The sequence below is a fragment of the Battus philenor genome, unplaced genomic scaffold, assembly GCF_028537555.1.
Source record: "Battus philenor isolate CCGP_79_NKW_IND1 unplaced genomic scaffold, ilBatPhil1.0.hap1 SCAF_6, whole genome shotgun sequence".
Classification (NCBI taxonomy): Eukaryota; Metazoa; Arthropoda; class Insecta; order Lepidoptera; family Papilionidae; genus Battus; species Battus philenor.
In genome coordinates, this window is record NW_027181726.1 from 5,937,112 (window position 1) to 5,957,999 (window position 20,888).

Below are 20,888 nucleotides of genomic sequence, written 5' to 3' on the forward strand. Positions count from 1 at the left end.
TTTCGAAATTTAATTATTATAAAACACCCATAACGTTCGTTTTTTTAAAAACTTGTTTCAATTGGTTTTACGAAGAATATAGACCCTTTTAAATATTATTACTGACATATGAACCAAATTTATTTACCTTTGCGAGCCCTCGATTCTGGCAACACCTTAAGCCATGTTATAGTGTGTCGATTTTGTTTTTCGCGATACCCCGATACAGCTACACAGCCGGCAAAGAACGTGAGATGCCATACAAATGTGAAGCATACTGCCAGACCTTTTTAAAATACATTCCGGATTAAAAAATGTTACTAATATATTGAAGAAGTACGCCGTTATATGTTATGTATAATTTACCCGAATACATGCAGAAAATCTGCACCGATGGAAATGGTGAAAAGATACCGATGAAAAATGAAAGCATGTCCGTGACCGATGTAATCGTTATGGAAACAGCCGCTTCTGATAGCATCGTCGCCATTCTCTCCGGTACAGGAAGCTTCGGTGAAGTGCGACGCCATGCTGCTAACATTACGAAAGTATCGTCGATACCAATTCCTGTAAAATAAAGACACTAGTTACTCTTTGATCTCTTATTAATAAGTTATTAAGGAGATTATTATTTACCGATCATAAGAAATGGAGCAGCCAAATTGATTCCGATAAATGAAATTCCTAAATAAATTGCACATCCAAATGCAGCAACTGTTGCCATAACTGCCGATATATTTCCGAGCAGACCCAACCATGGTTTCGAGCGTACCCAGTCCCCCATCATGCAAGTGATTATAGAAAATATCCCCATAAGAATAAAGGTGGAACTGAAGAAAGGCACTACGGTTCGAGTATTCTTTTCCAATTCGTGGTCGAGAGTTCGAGATGCGAAGCGAGCTACTGAAATATGTTTAAATCGCCCGGTATCTTCCGCTATACCCACTTCGTCGAGAAATGCGTCTTCCCAGGCAGCGCCTCTGCAAAATCCAAAAGAACATATTAAATACGTTTCTAAACATTCTTTACAAAGTGTTCTTTGTTGGGATTGTTTTCGATCAGTCTGAGATTGAAAATGTCTTGAATGAATCATCATAATCATTTCAGCCATCTGCCTACATCGAGCGACTTCCGGCAACCTTAAGTAGGTCGTTATTTTCATTTTGATTTTTTTGTTACATTTATTTGACAACGGACGAATAAAATATCTGCTTCTGATCTAAAAATCTTTAGGAAACCTTGATCTGACCTACAAAATTGTTTCATAAATACATTTATTGTTGTTATTCTAGAAGATAAAGCGTTAATAGGTGTAAAATTTGAAACGATTTCTTAAACCGTGTCTAGATCTGTATTTATTGTCTAAGTTAGGCGATGTTATTCTTACACAAAGACCGAGATGATTGAAATCAATTATAAAGCTTAAGAAACTTAATGTTCTAAAGTAAACGTAAATATTATTTACGGAGAACCAATAGAAAAGATATAATGTGTTCTTTTCAGATTATAATTGAAGCAGTTTAAAATAGTCGCCTCATTGAATTTTGTGTGTGTTTATTGTTTTCTGTTATTTCGTCTGTTATGTCAAGCCTGATTTGTATAATATGTGTTTTTAGAAAAGTATTTAGCTACAAGAATTGAGATATGATATGAAATAAAAATTGGCAAATATAGACTAAAAATGTAACTGTAACATTCTTTAAGAATAATATTCTTACCTTTCTTGTTGCAATTTGTTGTCTGTTCTTACAAACCATACGAGCTGAACGGCGGGAACTGATACAATTGTATCGTCCACGACTTTAGAGCCACCGAAGTATACGGGGAAAGCGTGAGCTTCCCAAGTGACAGGGTTGAACATTATGGGGAAGGTTAAATTCAATTCACCACGCTCGACCTGTAAAAGTTTATAGTCATCAGAATTTTTGTCATAGGACGTACGCTATTGGACATAGGCCTCCTCTATAGATTTTCAGTAAGACCGGTAGGAGGTGGTCTGCGTCTAGCTACGATCGACTTTATCAAGGTCGTCTATCCATCTCGTGGGAGGACGTTTGCGGGCTACACTCCAGAACTTTAGCGGCCATTTTTCAAGCCACTTCAACGTGCCAATTCGCTGTGCTATGTTGGAAACTTTTGTTGGTCGACGAATTTTTTCATTCTGAATTTAATCACGCAGAGAAAACCCAGGCATATCAATCTTTATTGCTCTTTTAACTGCTGTGTGCTTGCCAACACCCAATTTTAGAGAAAATATTTATAGTAAATCTAACAAATATTTCACTAATTTACATTTAGTATTAAGCATTCAGTAGTCTTACAGTATTATTTAATCATGAAAGGTTTACGAGGAAGTATAAGTCATGTTCAAACACATGCGACGAGCATTGTCATCGATCGTCGATAATGATCTGTGGTTTTAGTGTCAGTCATTCTATGAGTAATAGCCCATTGTTATGGTTTTACTCATATACGTAATTTAATGCTATTCACATTAATTTACAAGGCTATAAAGATGTAAAAGAAACTACCGATAGGTTTATGCTTGGGAATGTACTGTATTATGCCAAAGATAATAAGCTATAAAAACACATTAAACATAACGTGAACGAAATATTTAAGTCCCTGGAATTTATTTTTAAGTTATGACATAACTTTGACATATATTTCTGTATTATTTTAATTAATTTAATCTTATCTATGTGAATATCAATAAAATCGTTAAATTCGTTTTAAGAACAAAATTAAAAAACGACCTGATAATCACAGATTTTTTTCTGCGTATATTCCTTATGGCACAAAAGAGGTTTTTATGATCACATTGTGACAAAACAACAACATAACGCTATTCTTTGCTGTCAAATCTACGTCAATATATGATGAAAATATAATCAAATTAAAAAAGTTGGATTTTATATAGTGTACATAATATAAAACATTTTTGACAGTAATCGATGTATATTATGAAGAGATTAAATCGACATTTAAATTGATATAGCAAGCAATAATTTTTTAAGTAGGGAGTACTTTTGAATTATTTAATTAAACAAAGTAACCCCTTTGACAAATCTTTATTATAATATGTTTTTCTAACCCTGGACATTATGAAGTACTCGTATATCAGGCAGCTAGTAATTATGTAAAAATAAAATAAAAAAAACATGCATATACCTCGCCTATGATTTTATCCAAATTAAGGATGTCGTTAACAAAGCATTGTCCTTCCCATTTCGCGCATTCCTCCCTGTAGGTAAAGGTCTCGCCATTGGGCAATGTCACTGTGATATTTTGCACCAGCTCATCCAACTGACGGAGCTCCTTCCAGACTTCGGTACGCAGCATGTTGGTAATGTTATCCTTAGCAACGATAATTACTCGTCCGAATCTTCCTATTAACATAAAATTCTTCGTTAACAAAAATTTGTACAATTCATGTTGAAATAATTTAAACGTATTTGACTTGTATTCGGTTCATCAATTATCTAAAAATTAAAAGTTAACTGAATCATAACATTGAGTAAAGATAGAGATCTAGGTGCAGACAATAAAAACAGTCCAATAATATACAACGAAATTCAAAATTTAATACGTGTAGTGTAATGGAAATGATAATTATTTTATCGTACACTCTAATAAACAATGGTATTACTTTACATGGGTATAAATTAGGCATTGTTTATAAATATAAATTTACATCTTTCAAGATTGACCTGAAATTAATGATAAAAATCGAACATTTATATTATACCCATAAATACTATTATGCTATAAGTAATAAATAAGTATACGTTTCCTTTACGTTATTAAAATAATTAACGGAGAAATCTCGAGGAATAAGGACATATCTATATAAATATACACATGATGACGTACTTTAATTTAGATCGCGCTGGTAATTATGCCCAAAACTGCAATATGCAATAGTATATATGTCATTGTATAATGATATACAAATTTCAGATTTATTTATAATAGAAAAATAAATTGAATATGAATGAAAAATAATTGAAAATTTGGTAAACGTGTCTTCAGATTTTTTGTAATAATTGCAATTTTTTGTTGTAAATTTATAAGAAACTAATTTTAATTTCCTGGTAATTATAATAACTGAAAGAGAATGCTTAAAGGCAAATTAATGTCTTTACAAAGATTTTGTCATTAGAACGCCATTATAAAGGTTTTAAATAGGATGAATTATATCTTTTCTATCTTTGCTATTTGTGTTACGATCGAAATAATATGTAATGTATATATTGTCGTGATTTATATTTATTATTAATTTTTTCACACCAATGTGCCTCTTTGCATTTTTCTCTAACGTTTTATTATTATCATTATAAAATTAAAATACACTTTTAATCATTCTTATGCTATGTCGACAGGAAACAAATTGAATTTATGTGTTACGAATATAATCCACCGCATTCTGAATTGAATTCAATTCTAAAAGATACGTTAACGAATTAATACCGACTACCTAACCAAAATAACTTACTCAAGTTTGAAAATAAATTCTTCGACATATATACTGAACGTACCAGCTCGAGTTATTCTTCCGACGTTAAACCGATGGGAGTAATTGACTTTGAAATGCTCTTCAACAATTCTCCTTTCCAGTTTACCCTGGCCGCTGACCGGAGAGAACAGGTACTCAGGGTCCATCTCGTAATGAACTCGTTGATAGCCAGTGACCATTAGCAATGTCAGCAGAACCGGAATGATGATGAAGTAGCCCGGTTGTTTGCCGACGATTAATCCCAGTTTGTAGAAGGATCGATTTAGAATATCGTCCACAAATGTTAGTTTGCAACCCATCTGTAATAAAGAAAAATTTAATATTTAGTATAATTTTAATCTTTGTTTTGACGGATACTGCAATTTTGATTAATTAATGAATTGGCGAAATAAAAAAAAATCGTGGTCGTCAATCGCTTAAAACAATATATCAACTAATTACTTAGTAGTAAGGGTGTATATTGTTAAATTTAAGTAATGTAAGTAAAACCAAAAAAATGTTACTATTAACGATGTGAAGCGACTTAAGCAAACGTTCGGTTATTGTTATATCAATATTTAATTTCTAAAAACTAGCTTACAAAAGGACCGATATTTGCCGATGATATTTTGACTTCAAAATACCTGGAAGTTTGACCCATTTACTTATGGGCATTGGTTTATTTGCTAGTCAATTTCTTTAACAGACCACAATTTTTTTTAAATAGTTCTTCTATCTATTTAATATCTACGGGAAGTTACTATTGTTTTAGTCAGCCCGAATCTTAAGCATAAATATATTTTTTTGTTATTAGAAAGTGACGGAAGAAATTTTTTTTTAGAAGCAGGTCGCTTCCGTCCTTTTGGAAACCGAAGGATCTAGCGACTAGTGTCCAACAGTGTCCAGCTGTGGACGTCCTAAATCCGAAATAATGGTGATAAATCAATATTCTTTTTATGAAAGTTTTAATTTTTTCTGTAGTTTTCTAAAAGTAATTGAATAAATAATTTTTATTAAAGACTTGGGTATTATTATTATTTTATATTATTCATAGGTTCTTGGACGTGTACGCGTTTAGCACTCTATCATCTCAAATCCGGTAAAGCTGTGAATGCCAACCCGCAGCGTTTAGCCGTGACCAAAAAACTTTCCACTTATTTAAACAGAAAGATTAACAGTGCGGCGTTATTTTTTACGACGAACGAATTTTTTGTTTATAAGTTATAATTCAAATTTCTATGCAACGCCCACCTTGAGACAAGATTTTGCGTTTCGTTAACTGTGTTCAAACATAAGAATCAAATGGCAGATGAACATTTTATCGAAAGGCTCATAACCGAAACGATGTTTTTGCAACAGAATATGAGACGACTATTCTTTTTTTCGAAAATATTAACGGGCTAGTTGTAACAGCGGCTTGCGATATGACTGTTAAGTCAGTCGGCCAAAAGTCGCTCTTCCCTTCTGACGGGCAAAGGTCGATCTTTCATTTTGTCGGCCAAATATCTTCTATACTATTATAATAAGCATACTCGTACGTTTATCTACAGTTGAATTTGCTTTTACTAATCTTATCAGTTATATTAGTATTACAATATTGCCATTTAACATTTCGTTTAGAATATTTAACAGAATAGCAACGAGTCAGTCAGGTGCATCAGCGCCTTCAGCCGTTTTCATTATACTATGTAGATCATCAGTGCGGGCCTCCTTGACCACTCTTTGCAACTACCTTTCACTTATAATAACATTGTAATGTTCTGTATGAATTTTGTTTAAAATACTTTACGTTTAGACGTTAAAGGTTAAATTTTTGCAACACTTTCATAATGGATATGTGATTTAAAATTATAGCAATGAAAAATTGCACCATGACGTTTAAATTTACTGGCAAAGTGAATAATTAATTGTATTAAGATAGGTATTAAAATAAGAATGGCGGCTACGAGCCAGAATACGCGGAGTAGGTAAGCACCCTACTAGGTGAATAGACGATATAGTCAAGGTCGCAGCAAGTAACTGGATGCGAGCAGCGCAAGGCCTGTGGGGTAGGCCTATATTTTGTAGAGGGCTTCTATCGGTTAACGTGCATAACTTGTGTAGAAAAATATACATAAGTCAAATAAAATCAATCGAGTCGCTGTCCGTGAATATGTACAGAATATAAATAATAATGGAATTCTCGGCAAATAACCTTTGGCTACAATCCAACATAAAATTGACTTTCAAAGGTACGTGCAGTTGTAGGTTGAACGTATTAAAAATAATTTCATAAATGTAACAACTTGTTTTTATTTATTTATTTCTATGGAAATTCCCTATCGAACCTTTTAAATATTAAATATATTTTTACATAAAAATCTTAAAAATTTTTTAACGTTTTTTCAGATGTTTGTGTTCATCGTCAAAATACTATCACGCAAATAGCAATTTCTTTAAATAATGACGTCATCATCATAGTTTTAGTTGCTGGACGTCTACAGCTGGACGTAGGCCTAGATTTTCAAATCGACCGGTTGGAAGAGGCCTGTATCCTGCGTCTTTCAACGACCTTGACAAGGTCACCTGTCCACCTTGTGGGTGGACGTCCAATTCTGCACTTGTTAGATCGTAGTCTCCATTGTAGAACATTAAGACCTAAGTGGCCATATAGTCTGCGCTGTTACGGTACGGCTGTTAACTTGATATATTTTCATTAAAGGATTTTCTTACTCCTGATTTCATTTCGCAAAGATATCCCGAGCATAGCCCTCTCCATGGTTCGTTAAGCGACTGTGACCCGTGAGTTTGAATAATGACGTGTAACAATTTAATGGGAATACGCACCCACGACTTAAATGATAACAATTGAGAAATGGTGGGCGATTACGTCCGGTACATTAACGACGTCGCTGTTAAATTGAATATTCGCTATAAATCTTTTAAAGAGATTACGTTCCTTAAACTGTTTCATTGAGACGGATATTCTTAGATTTGAAGTCACTGTGTGGAATGAAACCACATATACAAGTTTAACTTGAATTCTAGACTGATTTTACTTTGTCGGGGCTCGTGAAAGTAAATAACGGGTCGTCGACACCACGTCGCGTGCTTGGTGACTTATTGACGGCATCGATAATATACATTTACCGCTACGTCGAGTGTAAGTCGATTCATCTTCGCGTTACATAAATCATATTTCTTGTTCCTGTTGAACTCAAAACCTTTATACTGGTTTTGTCTACTTATTTGGATATTTTATACTACACCTTTTTTTTTACGTTACATAAACAAAGTGGACAGACGACTTTGTCAATGTCGGAAGATGCTGGATGCTGCTAATCAGTCTTATTGGAAGTGTATGGAGGAGACCCACGTCCAGCCATAGACGTCCTATGATTGAAATGATGATTATGACTAAAAGAATTTAACTAACCCAAGAAAATATCTAAACAGTTGAATCAAATGGAGGTGGAAGTGACGGCAATTACTTGTCGTGTTTGACTTAAATTCTTATTTATTTTTAGCGAAAAACATTACGACAATTAACAAACGCTTGTACAATTATAAATACAACTGTAAAAAAATATATGACTCATTGTTCAAATCGCTACTTGCTCAAATGAGGACCTTGACACGGGAAGTTTGACAGTTTTAAACTTGAACCGACTACGAGAAATTTCGTCAAAAGGCTAATTCCCTACTTAAGTTTCGAAAGACAACAATGCAATAGTAGAAGATAATGTTTCGTATTTAAAATAAGATTAAGCACGTGGAATAAAACGATGATGAACATCGAACGACTCTAACTTTTTTAACTTCACTTAACTAAATTACTTATCATCTCTTACATACTCTATGTAATAAATTAGAGAAAAATATAATAGTATAATAGTAAAAATATAATATGTAATAAAATAGTGAAATAGAGCAAAAGTATTGATTGCTTTTTATGTCTGATGTGGTATTCTGGTCGGCCAGTACTTTTACGTTCGCAGTTTTTGACAAAAATTGGAATAAACATTACATTAAAACATTAATTATGAAATATAAGTACACATTACATACAAATTATTAATGCCTTAACTAATATTGTGAAATAAAATCCTTTATTATTTGTGGGCATGCACTTATCACCTCCCTTTTATAATTTTTATTTAATTTTTATTTTTATTTGTAAATTATGATGGATATAAAAAAGTAGATAGCTGCTAATTGTTGTAGTTAGTGTTTTGTTAACCAAAGTAAATTCTAAATACTTCATTACGTATACTTTATTCAAGAATATCCAGATTAAATATAAGTAAAATAATAAAATTACAGTAGTAAGACCTTGGAGAAATGTTTTATCTTGTTTTAGATCGTGTTTTACCACACAAAGGATGGAAAATGTAATAACAATGTTTTGTACTTTTCGTGTTTAACGAACAAAGCAATTATTGCTTGATCATTTGCATGTAATACAAAGCTATGTGTTCGACCTAAAACTAGGTTATTTATTGGCGGTCTAACACGTTGCTATATCGAATCTCAAGTATGTTGGGTCCAATAAATAATATCCATTATTACATATTTTCTAAACATTAATTTTGTTCGTTGGTGTTTTTAATAAATAAAACTATATAATATTTTAACTTAGCTGTCCGTTGCGCACTTCGTGTGGTCCGATTATCTTTTGTGGGTGTAATTACATATAATCCGTTCTTGGTAATTTTTAACATGCCAAAAAATTGCCCAAGTTATATGAATATAACAACCTGTTTTTTTATGACCGCCCGCTTACTCTCTGGCTAACCTCTATTTGACAAAAGAAATACTTCTAACAAAGTCTCTAAGACATATGTCTTACAGAATCAGAGTAGGTTACAAAGACATCGTGATGAGTAATACGTGAAAATTTCTTATATGTTTAGATATAAATATTATTTACATGTTTTGATATTGTTTCTGATTTATGGAAAGTATAAATATCATTTTAAAATTTGAATATATTTCAGTATTTTGAAAAGACGTATGTTATTAACTAAAAACCATGTTTGTGGTCCGGCAATTACTTTTAATAAATGAGAAATTATGAAGACCGAGTTTAAGAGATTGCGTAATAAGAGCCATATATATTTGCGGCCACGTTCACTAAAAAGCAACGTAACACCTCAGTCGTACTTTATTCGTATTTTTAATGACCGGAGCGTTGCGAGTAGATCGGTTGGGAAACTTAAGCGTTGCAAAACCACACGTCCTCATCGACACAACGCGGCTTCCTGATCGTCCCGATATAGCTACGGCAATGACAGTAAATTAAAAAATAGTTCGACTTTTAAAGACATGTCATATTAAGCGACATTGAAATTCAGGGACTACTGACGCATATGTGTTTAATATAACGATTTAAAATTAGTATAGCTTCTAAAATATGTAAAAATAAACGTAATTGTAAATGATCATTAATAAATATTTACTTAGGTCAAGTCGTATTTGAAAAAAAGTGTGCTCACATCACTATCGAGAAACTATAAAAGCAGGAGACTGAAATATATCTACGAGATCAGAGCTTTAACCTCCTTTTTCGTTTTCTTTTCAGCTGATAGACGCCTACGGCATGGCACATTTCTACCCCAAAGATCGCAACAATAATCTTAAATATCAAATTCAGTGGAGGGCCCACTGGCGCCGTGTCTGACTTCTCGTTGCCGTCACTCGAGAACCTTTCGCCCATCGGTTGCACGAGCGATGTGGGACACACTGCCACTTAAAGACGAAGCACGAGTCGAAGACGAGCAATTCTTTAAGCTACGTCGGTAATTTAGTTTATTCCGTGGATATCGCGAAACATGTTTAGAGCAATTATTTTGACGTAAAAAACCACCTCATACTCACATTTCAGAGCCATCAGAGCCATTTAGAACCCTATAACTGAAGAGGTTATATTTAATAAGTGTGAGTAACCGTGTCCAATAACAAAAAGTAAAATATTATTAATCATTTCTTATTATATATAATCTAATGTCAACCTTAACAACAGTTAACTGCAGTACATAGTCCTCGTTAAATAATTATTTCCGCTATAATGATGTTTGACTAATAATCGAACTGCATACTTGTTGGCCGTGACAAAACTATGATAATTTTAAATACTTTTCATTGTTCTTATAAACAGCGGTTGCTAAGTGTGATGCGAGTGTAAATAAATATATATTTTTTCGATCGAGTGGTAAAGAAAAGTTATGAAAACGTCTTTTGCGGACGTCATTATCAGATGATATTTTATTATCGTACATAAAACACATAGTAATATTAACGAAAACAAAAATAACAGTTACAAATTTCGTCGGCATGACAGTAGTAGGTTATTATATGTCAGTAATAGCTATATTAAATAATGAAGATTAATCACCTGTTGCTGTTTCATATTTCATAGTCCTAAATCACTAAACTAAGAAAAAATATTACATTTATTCTAAATTTAGGATCTACGTATGTACCTCCCATCAACCTTAATAATTTTTTTTAATTATAAATCGAAACCTATTCACTTTCCGGTAAAATAAATTATATTAATAAATCGAACTAAGGTTAATGTTATTGTTAACTAGATGAAAAAAATATACCACAGAATGTATATTTTCATAAAGAAATTGTTCAAATACTTGTTTTTGTGTTTTCGACGTTTCAAATTGTTGCCAAGCATTTAAATACTTTAAATTTTTTTCTATAATATTATATTTCTCGTACGGTCCTAGTGGGTCGATAGATTTTAATTCCTGATAAGTTTTTCTGGTAACTTTTAGATTTCACAGGTAAGTGGTTAAGTGAACCACTCGGGTTTAACGTATTCAGTTAAAAGCTTACATTTACTGACTGCGATTAGTGAGTCGTTAATATTATTCTTTGTACATTAGATACGTACTCGATTTTAAGCGTGTTGAATATTGAAATCAACGTGTTTTGCCTGTACATTTTATTTCCATAACGTGAATATTTAACTTTTGTTATGATTTACTTTGCATTAATTCGATTGATTTAAGTATAAGAATTTAAAGACATTGCAACTTAGATGGTGCTTCTAATTTAAAATTTTGCAATGGATGACTATTACGGTCGGAAGTTTCTCGAGCGGCGACCAGGAGCCGGTAGACGCGGCGAGGATAGACCCCATTTAAATGGACCGACGACAAAGTAAAGGTTACGGGAAATCGCTAGATGCGGGCGGTCAAGATCGGTCATCGTGGCGATCTTAGGCGGAGGCAATACCGCCCACTAAAAAGCATACTTCTTGTAGGCGGTTATCAGCTGATATGATGATGATAGTCCATATTTATATTATCATTAATCACAAAATAGTTAACTATAAACAACTAGAAAGGTTTCAGATGCAATGTCAGTAATGTTTATAATAATTACGTCTTCTATTGAATCTACTTAAAAATTAAAATCTGAAAATTGTATTACTATAAAAGCACCACGTAGTTCCAAAGTTTAAGCTCATAAAGATAAATATAATAAAAATATATTTTTATTATGAGTTTCATAAACAGATGTTTTATTTCGAAATATTGAATGACATTATAAATGTTAAAATTATTCATTTCTATTGTCAATTCTTTTTGCATACAAGCTCATTTTATAGAACCTAATACGTTTTCACAGTTATTGTTTAGTAACCTAATAAGAAATATGATATTTCTATACCATAACCTTTAAAAGAAATTAACAATGAAAATACATTTTTATAGGCATACAATAGTTTATCAGGTTAAAATTCCTCAATTGTTTAATAGCGTTAAATTATGTGCATTTACTAGACGGTATTTTCCAGTATAACTTCATGCAATGGAACGAATCGATTTCAACAGTTTCTATCAATGATTATTAAATATCAAAGCAATTTTCTCTAGCAGTTTTGTTTGTCTGTTCATTTTCATAGCATTACACATAGAAAATATTATCATTATTTTAATGTCGTCTTGTCGTCGCCTAAAGATAACTTGTAATAGATACCGCCTCATGGGACATGCGATTCAGAGTGGAACTTCCTAAAACTATACTTGCACAATCATCACCTTCATTAATTTCGTAGAACATCCCTCCATCACATGCTTGACCGGCATAGTGCAGCCTCCAAATTGTCTTTCGTTAGAACCTGCAACCATCTTCTTCCTATTACCATAACAAAGTTCGTCGGTCTATTTTTTTGCATAATTTGGTTTCGTATTTATTACAATTATTTTGGACATAATTCTTTAATGAGATATTTAATAATACATATGCATATATATGTTTTTCACATAAAAAACTATAAATAGTATTGAATCATATAATGAAAATTCAATAGTAAATGTCTAAGATGTTTCTTTTTATTTGAGACCTTGCATTTATAACTACTTTGTTTCTGATGAAGTAGTATTTTAATGTACGCATTGATACTAAAATAAACTCAGTTTACTTGTAATGTCTTTTATACACTCTAAAATAATTATAACATTAAACGTATCAATGTTTAAATGAACTGTTAATTATTTATTGTGTCCTGCTAGGAAAACACAGCGGAAAACAATTGAATCTATTAAAGTTTTTGATCGTATATGTTAAAAGATTGTGAAGATTGACCAATGAAAGGAATAGGACGAGGTCGCGGTGGAGGCCGTGGTCGGGTTAAGGCGAGTGGTAGCACGAGGCTGCTACGAGGATAAGGTGGCGTTCGGTGCTTTCCTTAAGTGACTTCTGCTTCCGGATGACATGCTTAGGTTTCCAACTAATCTTTTTCGAACAGCCTCTGTGTTTTGTAATAATAATTAGTAAAAAATTTGCACAAATACTTCACTTGCTATGTTAAAAGCTAGAATTGGAGATACCGGAACTTTATTAACATATACTTAGACAATTTTTTGTTATAATATAAGCACGTCTTGAGACATTTTGTATATATCGAGTGGTGCTCGAATATGCAAAAATTATTATAACTTTGAATGAGGAAAATGTTGTATAAAGTTTTAATGTTTCACGAAATATTTCAAGTATTCAAGTATTTTAATTAAATTAGCTAATCTTTATGGGTAATTTCATAATTCGATTGGGAAGACTGGAGGTTAGGAAATAACGAAGTCGTTGTGTGGTTCTTACGCAAGTGCGGCGAGCATGTTGACCTAGTATAAATGGCTTTTTTATTTTGTCTATTAAATTAGCCGTGGCGATAAAAATAAATATTCGAATGAGTACGATATATTTCATTACTGCTAATCGAACGTTTATGGCCTTTTTGTAATTAAGAAATCCTTAAATATTTAAAGATATAAATATTTTAACATTATGTAAGATTAGTGAATTATGTAAAATAATACTATCGATTAACGATTTATTTTTAGTTATTTTACAAAGTGTATAAATAACAAGCTTGCTTCCGACCCCACCTCAAACTCAACGAACACCTTCTCAACCCCTTTGCTTGTAAATTTGCTCTGCTCTACACAAGGAATATTACAAATCTGTTCTATTCAAGTAATGACGTTTCTGTCGACATATTTTACAGAAAAACCGATTGATTTTTACCGCTCCAGCATTGAAAATTTGTACTAGATGGCAAAAGGTTGTTGGTAAGAAAGGTGAATATATTGTTGATTAGAAATAAAAACTTGTTAAAAGTGTAGACGTGTGAATTTAATTTAACACGTTCACTGCGGCTTGAGGTCGATTCAGCCTCATGGTTGACTTTGCACTGGTGCGGCGCGTAAAACTCGTGTTTTTTCTCTAGTGCGGCGGCTTTTTACACTTAACCATATGAGGTATGACAAAAACAAATATAGCTTTCTTTATGTCTGCGAAGCATTGACTCAATATTGTAAAAAAACATTGATGAACATAAGGCAGAAAAGACCTCAACCGCACTACTAGGAAGTTCAGCTTGAGGCTGATTCGACCTCAGCCGCACCAGCTGAAAGTTCTTCAAAATTGGGCCCGCAGTGAACGTGTTAAGAAAGCGACATTTCTTTCCGGTCCCGCTGATACATAGAAGAAAAGGTGAAAGTAAAAATCACCATTGAAAAATTGAACACTGATTGACATGAATCATAAAATAAAATATGCTAATAATATTTTAGTAAAATGATGACAAAGCGCTAGAAACTTGTTAAATTTTTTATGATGCTGATGTGCCTCTAAAAATAAGTTAAATCCTCTTCGTTAATAATGAAAAGTTGCGAGTTGTAACATTTTTTTAAAGCGGTTTGTGTTTATTGTTACAAGTAGAATGAAGAAAAACTTGATCAAGTATTTTTCTTGTAACTAACTGTCGAAATATTTAAATATAGATGATGTAATGACTATGAAGCACTTTTTGGAGAAAAAATTACTGATTTTATATTTTACTGATTATTATAACAAGTTTATGATGAATATAAATGATACTAAAAATAGATACAAAGATATTAACTCACTGACATTTTCCCCAATCTGTTGAAATTAACAATGTATATTCAAATATCTTTATAGTAGGCATTTACGTTTTTTGACATTACACTTCTTCCAGAACAGCATTCTCATGTACCGCGGGTGTGAGAGGCGATAAGGGCTTTTAGCCTAAAAACTCCTTTAAAGATAACTAAGCTCGTGTGCTTCTCGGGGAGCCCCGGCTTGGGCCGCTACAAACTATAATTTTACCGGATTGAAACGAAACTGAGCTTTTAGATTTACATTTTACTTTACTCTACTTACATTTACTCATCAATTAAACTCAAAGGCCCAGGCTAGAGCTCCCAGGGGAACTATAAACCTTACTAGTTGTAAAGAGATCTAAGCTAAGCATTTTGAGTGTACCTTAAGCCAGATAAACCTGTGGTTCCCAAAGCTTTTGTTAATTTATTTTATCAAACACTTTCTACAGCCAGCTTTGCAATCTTAATAAACGCTACCCTCAATTCCCTTATGGGTGAAACATTACAACACAAATTCCCTTCTTAGCTAACTTTCTACTTAATACAAGAAATATTCCTATAAAATTTCAATAAAAACTTTGTGGTGGCTGGTATGGAAATCTCTTATATAAGGTAATTGGTTATAGGTGTGATGGCTTTAAAGGGCTAAATGTATAATAGTTCATTTGCTGTCATTTAATGCACTCTACATCCTAAATCAAAAATAAATAGTTTCTGAAATAATAAATAAGGAAGGTAATGAAATAATAAAATTAGTGGTAGCCCATTGGTAAAGGACTCGCGATTGTATGTCACGAGTTCGATTACCGAGACATAATCTTATATAATTCACACTTCGTTTATTAATTTTACCGGATTGCCTTTGCCCGCAAACAAGTATTCAAAGGAATGGCAGCAGCGTTCTTTGTGTACTATAACACAGCATTGCGATCGCCATTCCGCCTGCCAATCGATATTATATTGAGGAGAGGCGTATGCCTTGCACTGGGCGTCTATAGGCTGAAACGTAGTAGTTAGGTAATGATGATATGATAAGAAAATCGCTTTCAAAACTCACTTTCATCATCAATTTTTCAGCTATAGTACATGCCACCACGGCTGGACATAGCACCCTGCGATTTCCATAAGGACCGGTTGGAAGCGGCTTACATTCGGCGTTTCCCAAGGACTTTAAAAAGGTCGTGTGTATCCTTTGTATTTAATTCGGATAATTACTATATATTAAAATGAATAATCGTTTACGATCTATCCATGCAGACTTTGTCCAGCCAGAAATTAATGGCTTGACACATTACAAAAGAAAAAATAAATTAATGTACCATAATCTATAGTGATCATTTTACACAGGGTATATGGGTATAAAACCTTCAAAGCTTTTTGGAGATATTTATACACTCATAAATTTTTACACGTATTATCAATCATCCTGTTTATATTGATAGCATTGAGTATAGCTTTTATGTTGGGTGTTTTAATATTAGAAAACCTAATTCATTCATAGTGAATTATATGTTTCTTTTATTTATAACATAATCACTACATCGTCTTATTTATAATTTATATAAAATTCATTGTTAATAAATTCTCATTACTGTCTATGACATGCATACGATACTATCTTAACAAGTAAGTACTACTTGTTTAGAATAACAAATGTATCTATCAGTAAGAATCTAAATGAGCTAAGTATGTTTTTATTGTATTTAGTGTACTTTAGCACGTTCATTTTTGCTTTAATTATCATGAAATTAGTAAAAGGGTCTATAAATTGAATTTTTTTATACAAATTTGTCATACTAGACTACATTTTATATCGATCATGTTTTAAATTTTTAGCTTAAAATGAAATTAACATTGCATATCAGAATATTGCGAATCAAAGGAATATGAAATAGTCAACGAAGGTAAAATTTTTTGCAATTTCCCTTTTTTTATCAATGGAAACCATAAATTTTATAAAAGATGCAAATGTTACTATGATTCTCTCTTACGTTAAAACTTTTAAAAATGTGTGACGTGTTCAATGTTGTCGTCGTCGTAGTTTCATACAATAGACGTCCAATGCAAGGCCAACAACTGCCCTAAAGATATCTATGGGGGATATACCATAATCGCCACGCTTGACAGGCGCAATGGCGGTCGCAGTGTAGTATTATGGTACGCAGAGGACACTGTTGCGCTTCCTCTGGATACTTGTCTGAGAGCAGTGGCAATCCTTTATAATGAATGAACAAAGTGTGAACTATATAAGACTTCATTCCGGAAATCGAACACGCAGCCTACAATTGCAAGTCTCAGTCTTCCACCGCTTTTAATTAAGTATTTTGAAATCTTTTTAGTCAAACTGTAACCGTCAGGGCATAAAGGATTCTCTAATCGTATATAAAATTGTTTGTTGACCCTAAATCGAATACATGGCGATTAATGCTCAGGTTTTAATAACAGAAATTAATGGTTATATATTCAATAACTAATTTCATAACGATTTAAAACAAAACAGTCAAGTAATATTGGTAAAAGGTTTACAATAAATATTAAAAGTTTTAGCTACCAGAGATTTATGTTACCCTTAAGACGAGCATTATTTTTAAAATACACTTAAATCTTTACACACATAACTTAAAATATAAGTACTCATATAAACATTAACATACATTTATATGTATAAAAAAGTTGACTGATAAACCTAAATCGGAATAGTTTTTTTTTAGACACAGTCGATTTGGTTTTTTAAAAGCAACCTTTACGAAGCAACGACAGTTTCTCATTCTGTTGTTGTAGTTTTTAGCTTCTTATTTTCTCGATTTGTAAAAGTAGCTGATTTATATTCTTACATTTCATAGTAAATTGAACCTTGTTGTGATGATTGTAAGATTTAGAATGCGTCATAATATTTGTCAGATAATAAAAGAAGTCAAGTCCGTTTTGGTCGTCTAGGTGTCTATTTTGCGATGAACAATAAGGCAATATACCACGGCCCCGAAGCAAATTCTAATTCGAGTCGAAGTTAAGTTCGCGGCTGAAACCGCTGCGTGTGCTAACAATACACCTCATAATAACAACATAAAGGATGATTGGTTATAGATGTAAAAACTTTAAAATATAACGTGAATATAGCTCATCAATATACTGTCATTTAACGTAAAGTATCCAAAAATTTGTGGTTTCAGAAATAATTAGTAACGTATCTCACGTAAAATAGGAAAGGCGATTTTAAATTTCCGTACCGTACCGTATCGCCGTATCGTACCGCCGTACCGTACTGCCGTACCGTACCGACGTACCATACCGCCTTACACCTCGTCATCGCTTAGCACCAGGAGTGACAGAGGTCGATTGCTTTGCCTACAACCAATAAAAAAATAACAAAAGAACGAATACTATAAATTAATTAGATGATGTAAGTAATGACTACATAGATTTACAGTGTTGAGGATATAATTTGACGGTGTATGCTTAGCAAATTAGCACTACAAGAAGTTTATAAAAAAACACTAATTAGAGATACGGTGTCATAATTCTGAAATAACATATGAATATAATTTTAGACAATTACTTTTATTGGCAGTATAATAATCAAGGCAAAAAGTCAGGGTTAAAACGAAGATTTTGTACACAGTTATTGAGGACGATCGAAACGAACAAGATAATCTACGAAATATTTTATTATCCTTTATTTAATTAATTGCTAGTGTGTAACTAAAACATGACAAAAGTAAGATAAAAACTTAAAGCGCACTTTAACTAATATTCACATGTTATAAATCTAGTGATAAAGATTTATTGAATATATGCTTTTGACATATGCTCTAAAAACTGCTAGTTTATAATGGCATATCTTGCAATTTATTTTTTTATAAAGCATTTCGTTCAGTAATAAGTCCGATCAGAACCGCTGTACCTAACGCGCGGTATAGTGGTCCCGGTCGGACTTTTCTACATAATTTCAAATAATATATGCCTAAAAAATGATCTTATCTCTTGAACTAGCCTAAATGTGAAAGATGTAACAGTTGTTTCAAGAAGTGTTAGAAAAATGTAATAAGTATAAGAAAAAAGAAAATAATAAGTATAAGAAAAAAAGAAAAATGTAATAAGAAAAATGTAGTAAGTATAATTTTGTATGTAATGTTATTTGACATAATAAAAAAAACTAAAAATTCGAGTAAAAATAATAAAACTTCTGTTGTTTGGTTGAACGTTTTTTATAGAATTAAAAAACTATTATCTGACAAATTGAGCATAGATATATGTTTCCCGCGCTTTGATAGAGATCAGTGTCAGTGAAACGTGTATCCAACTTTCATATCATTATCTTGTTTTTATAAATTCTCATATTAAACAATACTGAGTCGCTTTTACCTTAGAGACTTTATCATAAGTCGTCCATATATTGTTTTCTTCTACAAACGGTAAAGCTAAACAACATTTACGAATTTGAAGTGACTAATAGAAATTACTCGACATATGGACGTGTCCATCGTCCTATGTTTTAAGAGATGGAGTACTAAGTTAATATTTCTGGTCACGGGGTCACGTTGTTGGTATGTTGCTTTTAACAGCATCGCTGTATTTACAATTAGTGTAGTAGACGTTTAGGCCAGACTTTTTCACGGTAATGAAAATTGAACGGTAGGGATTTCGCCATACTTTTTTCATGACTTTTTAGAATAAAAAGTAATTTACGTCTTAGAAAATTGATTCTATTTTCGCCATCCATCTGTACTTATATATATGCGGACATTAATTTTACTATCAAACAAATTCAATTATGATGTTTTCAAAAGAAATGACCTAAAAATTTTGTTAAAAATTATTATCGAGTACTTTTATACTGCGTTAATTTAATTGTATATTTTAACGTAAGTAGTATGACGTCTACGAACTTATCTTTAGCACCAAAGTCACTATTCCCGTTTCCGTTTATTTAGCTGTTGTTATTCGAGTTTTATTTTTATTACTGACTTTTATTTATTGAAGTAATATTTATACGAATCGACTTTCACGCAACCTTTTTGTGAAGTAGATCAAATTCAAATTTATTAAAATATTTTCGAGTCGTATTTTAAGATTAGAATAATTTATAGTTTATTATAAGATACTTTAAAAACATCATTATCTTCTTATGTTATTTTAGTGTATTTTTAAATTATGTAACCATTTAACGTTTATCCTTTTCAAATGAAAGTAACACTTATTCAGGTTTTTTTTTATAAAACATTCGTCTCATATTTGTAGCATATGTTAGATAAACAGTAAATTATTTTACTTGTAATAGCCTTCTAATGGTCCTCTCACTGAGATAAAAACCTGCTCTCAGGGACAGTACACGCTGTAATATATCAGACGGGCCTAGTGTCAATAGATGTATACCACATATTTAAGATTTTTTTGACTCCACTTGCACCACTACCACTGGACACACCACTTGACTCGGACCACTACATACTACAATTTCATCGGATTGAGAAGCCGTCAAGGTCTTAAATGGGTATGGCGTAACATACTTAAAATTTTTAATACTGTGAACACGAATTTGCCATTGTTGTCAATTATGGTCAACCACTAACTGCTTCATTTCGGCCTGGTCTTCGTATAAAATATTTAAGTTATGTATATGGTTGAGCAGAGCAGGAGTTCGATTCTTGAGAGACATTGGTATATAATTAACAATTTGTGCACTAATTATATTGGTTTACCACTGCTTACGAAAAAATTTCCAGAGGATGGGCTGCATCGTCCTCTGCGTACCATAATATCACATTGCGATCGGGAAACCTGCCGTAAATATCTTTTAAATAAGCCTGTGCCTTACAGTAGGCGTCTATCGGCTAAAACGCCGACGACGTTATGGTGGACGATTATTAGTTGAATGAAAAAAATAATCTAAATTGTGTTGTATTGAAAATGTGTTTTAATTACCGAAATTATATACTTGATCACTCACTTAAAAATACTACTAAGGTTCTAAAGGATTTCTCTATGTAAATAACAATATTTATATTTGG

The 20,888-nt window shown here is 32.3% G+C and overlaps 1 protein-coding gene across 1 annotated transcript in view; it reads right to left on the bottom strand.

Moving 5' to 3' along the window:
* The window catches only part of Ptr (Patched-related), a 35,138-nt gene that overhangs the window by 4,125 nt on the left and 10,125 nt on the right, over positions 1-20,888 (bottom strand). The window contains exons 2-7 of the mRNA XM_068773959.1: positions 4,518-4,794; positions 3,151-3,368; positions 1,698-1,876; positions 616-959; positions 346-546; positions 128-265 (exon numbers count right to left, since the gene is read on the bottom strand). Coding sequence (XP_068630060.1) covers positions 128-265; positions 346-546; positions 616-959; positions 1,698-1,876; positions 3,151-3,368; positions 4,518-4,794 — 1,357 coding nt within the window. The remainder of the gene's footprint in view (positions 1-127; positions 266-345; positions 547-615; positions 960-1,697; positions 1,877-3,150; positions 3,369-4,517; positions 4,795-20,888) is intronic.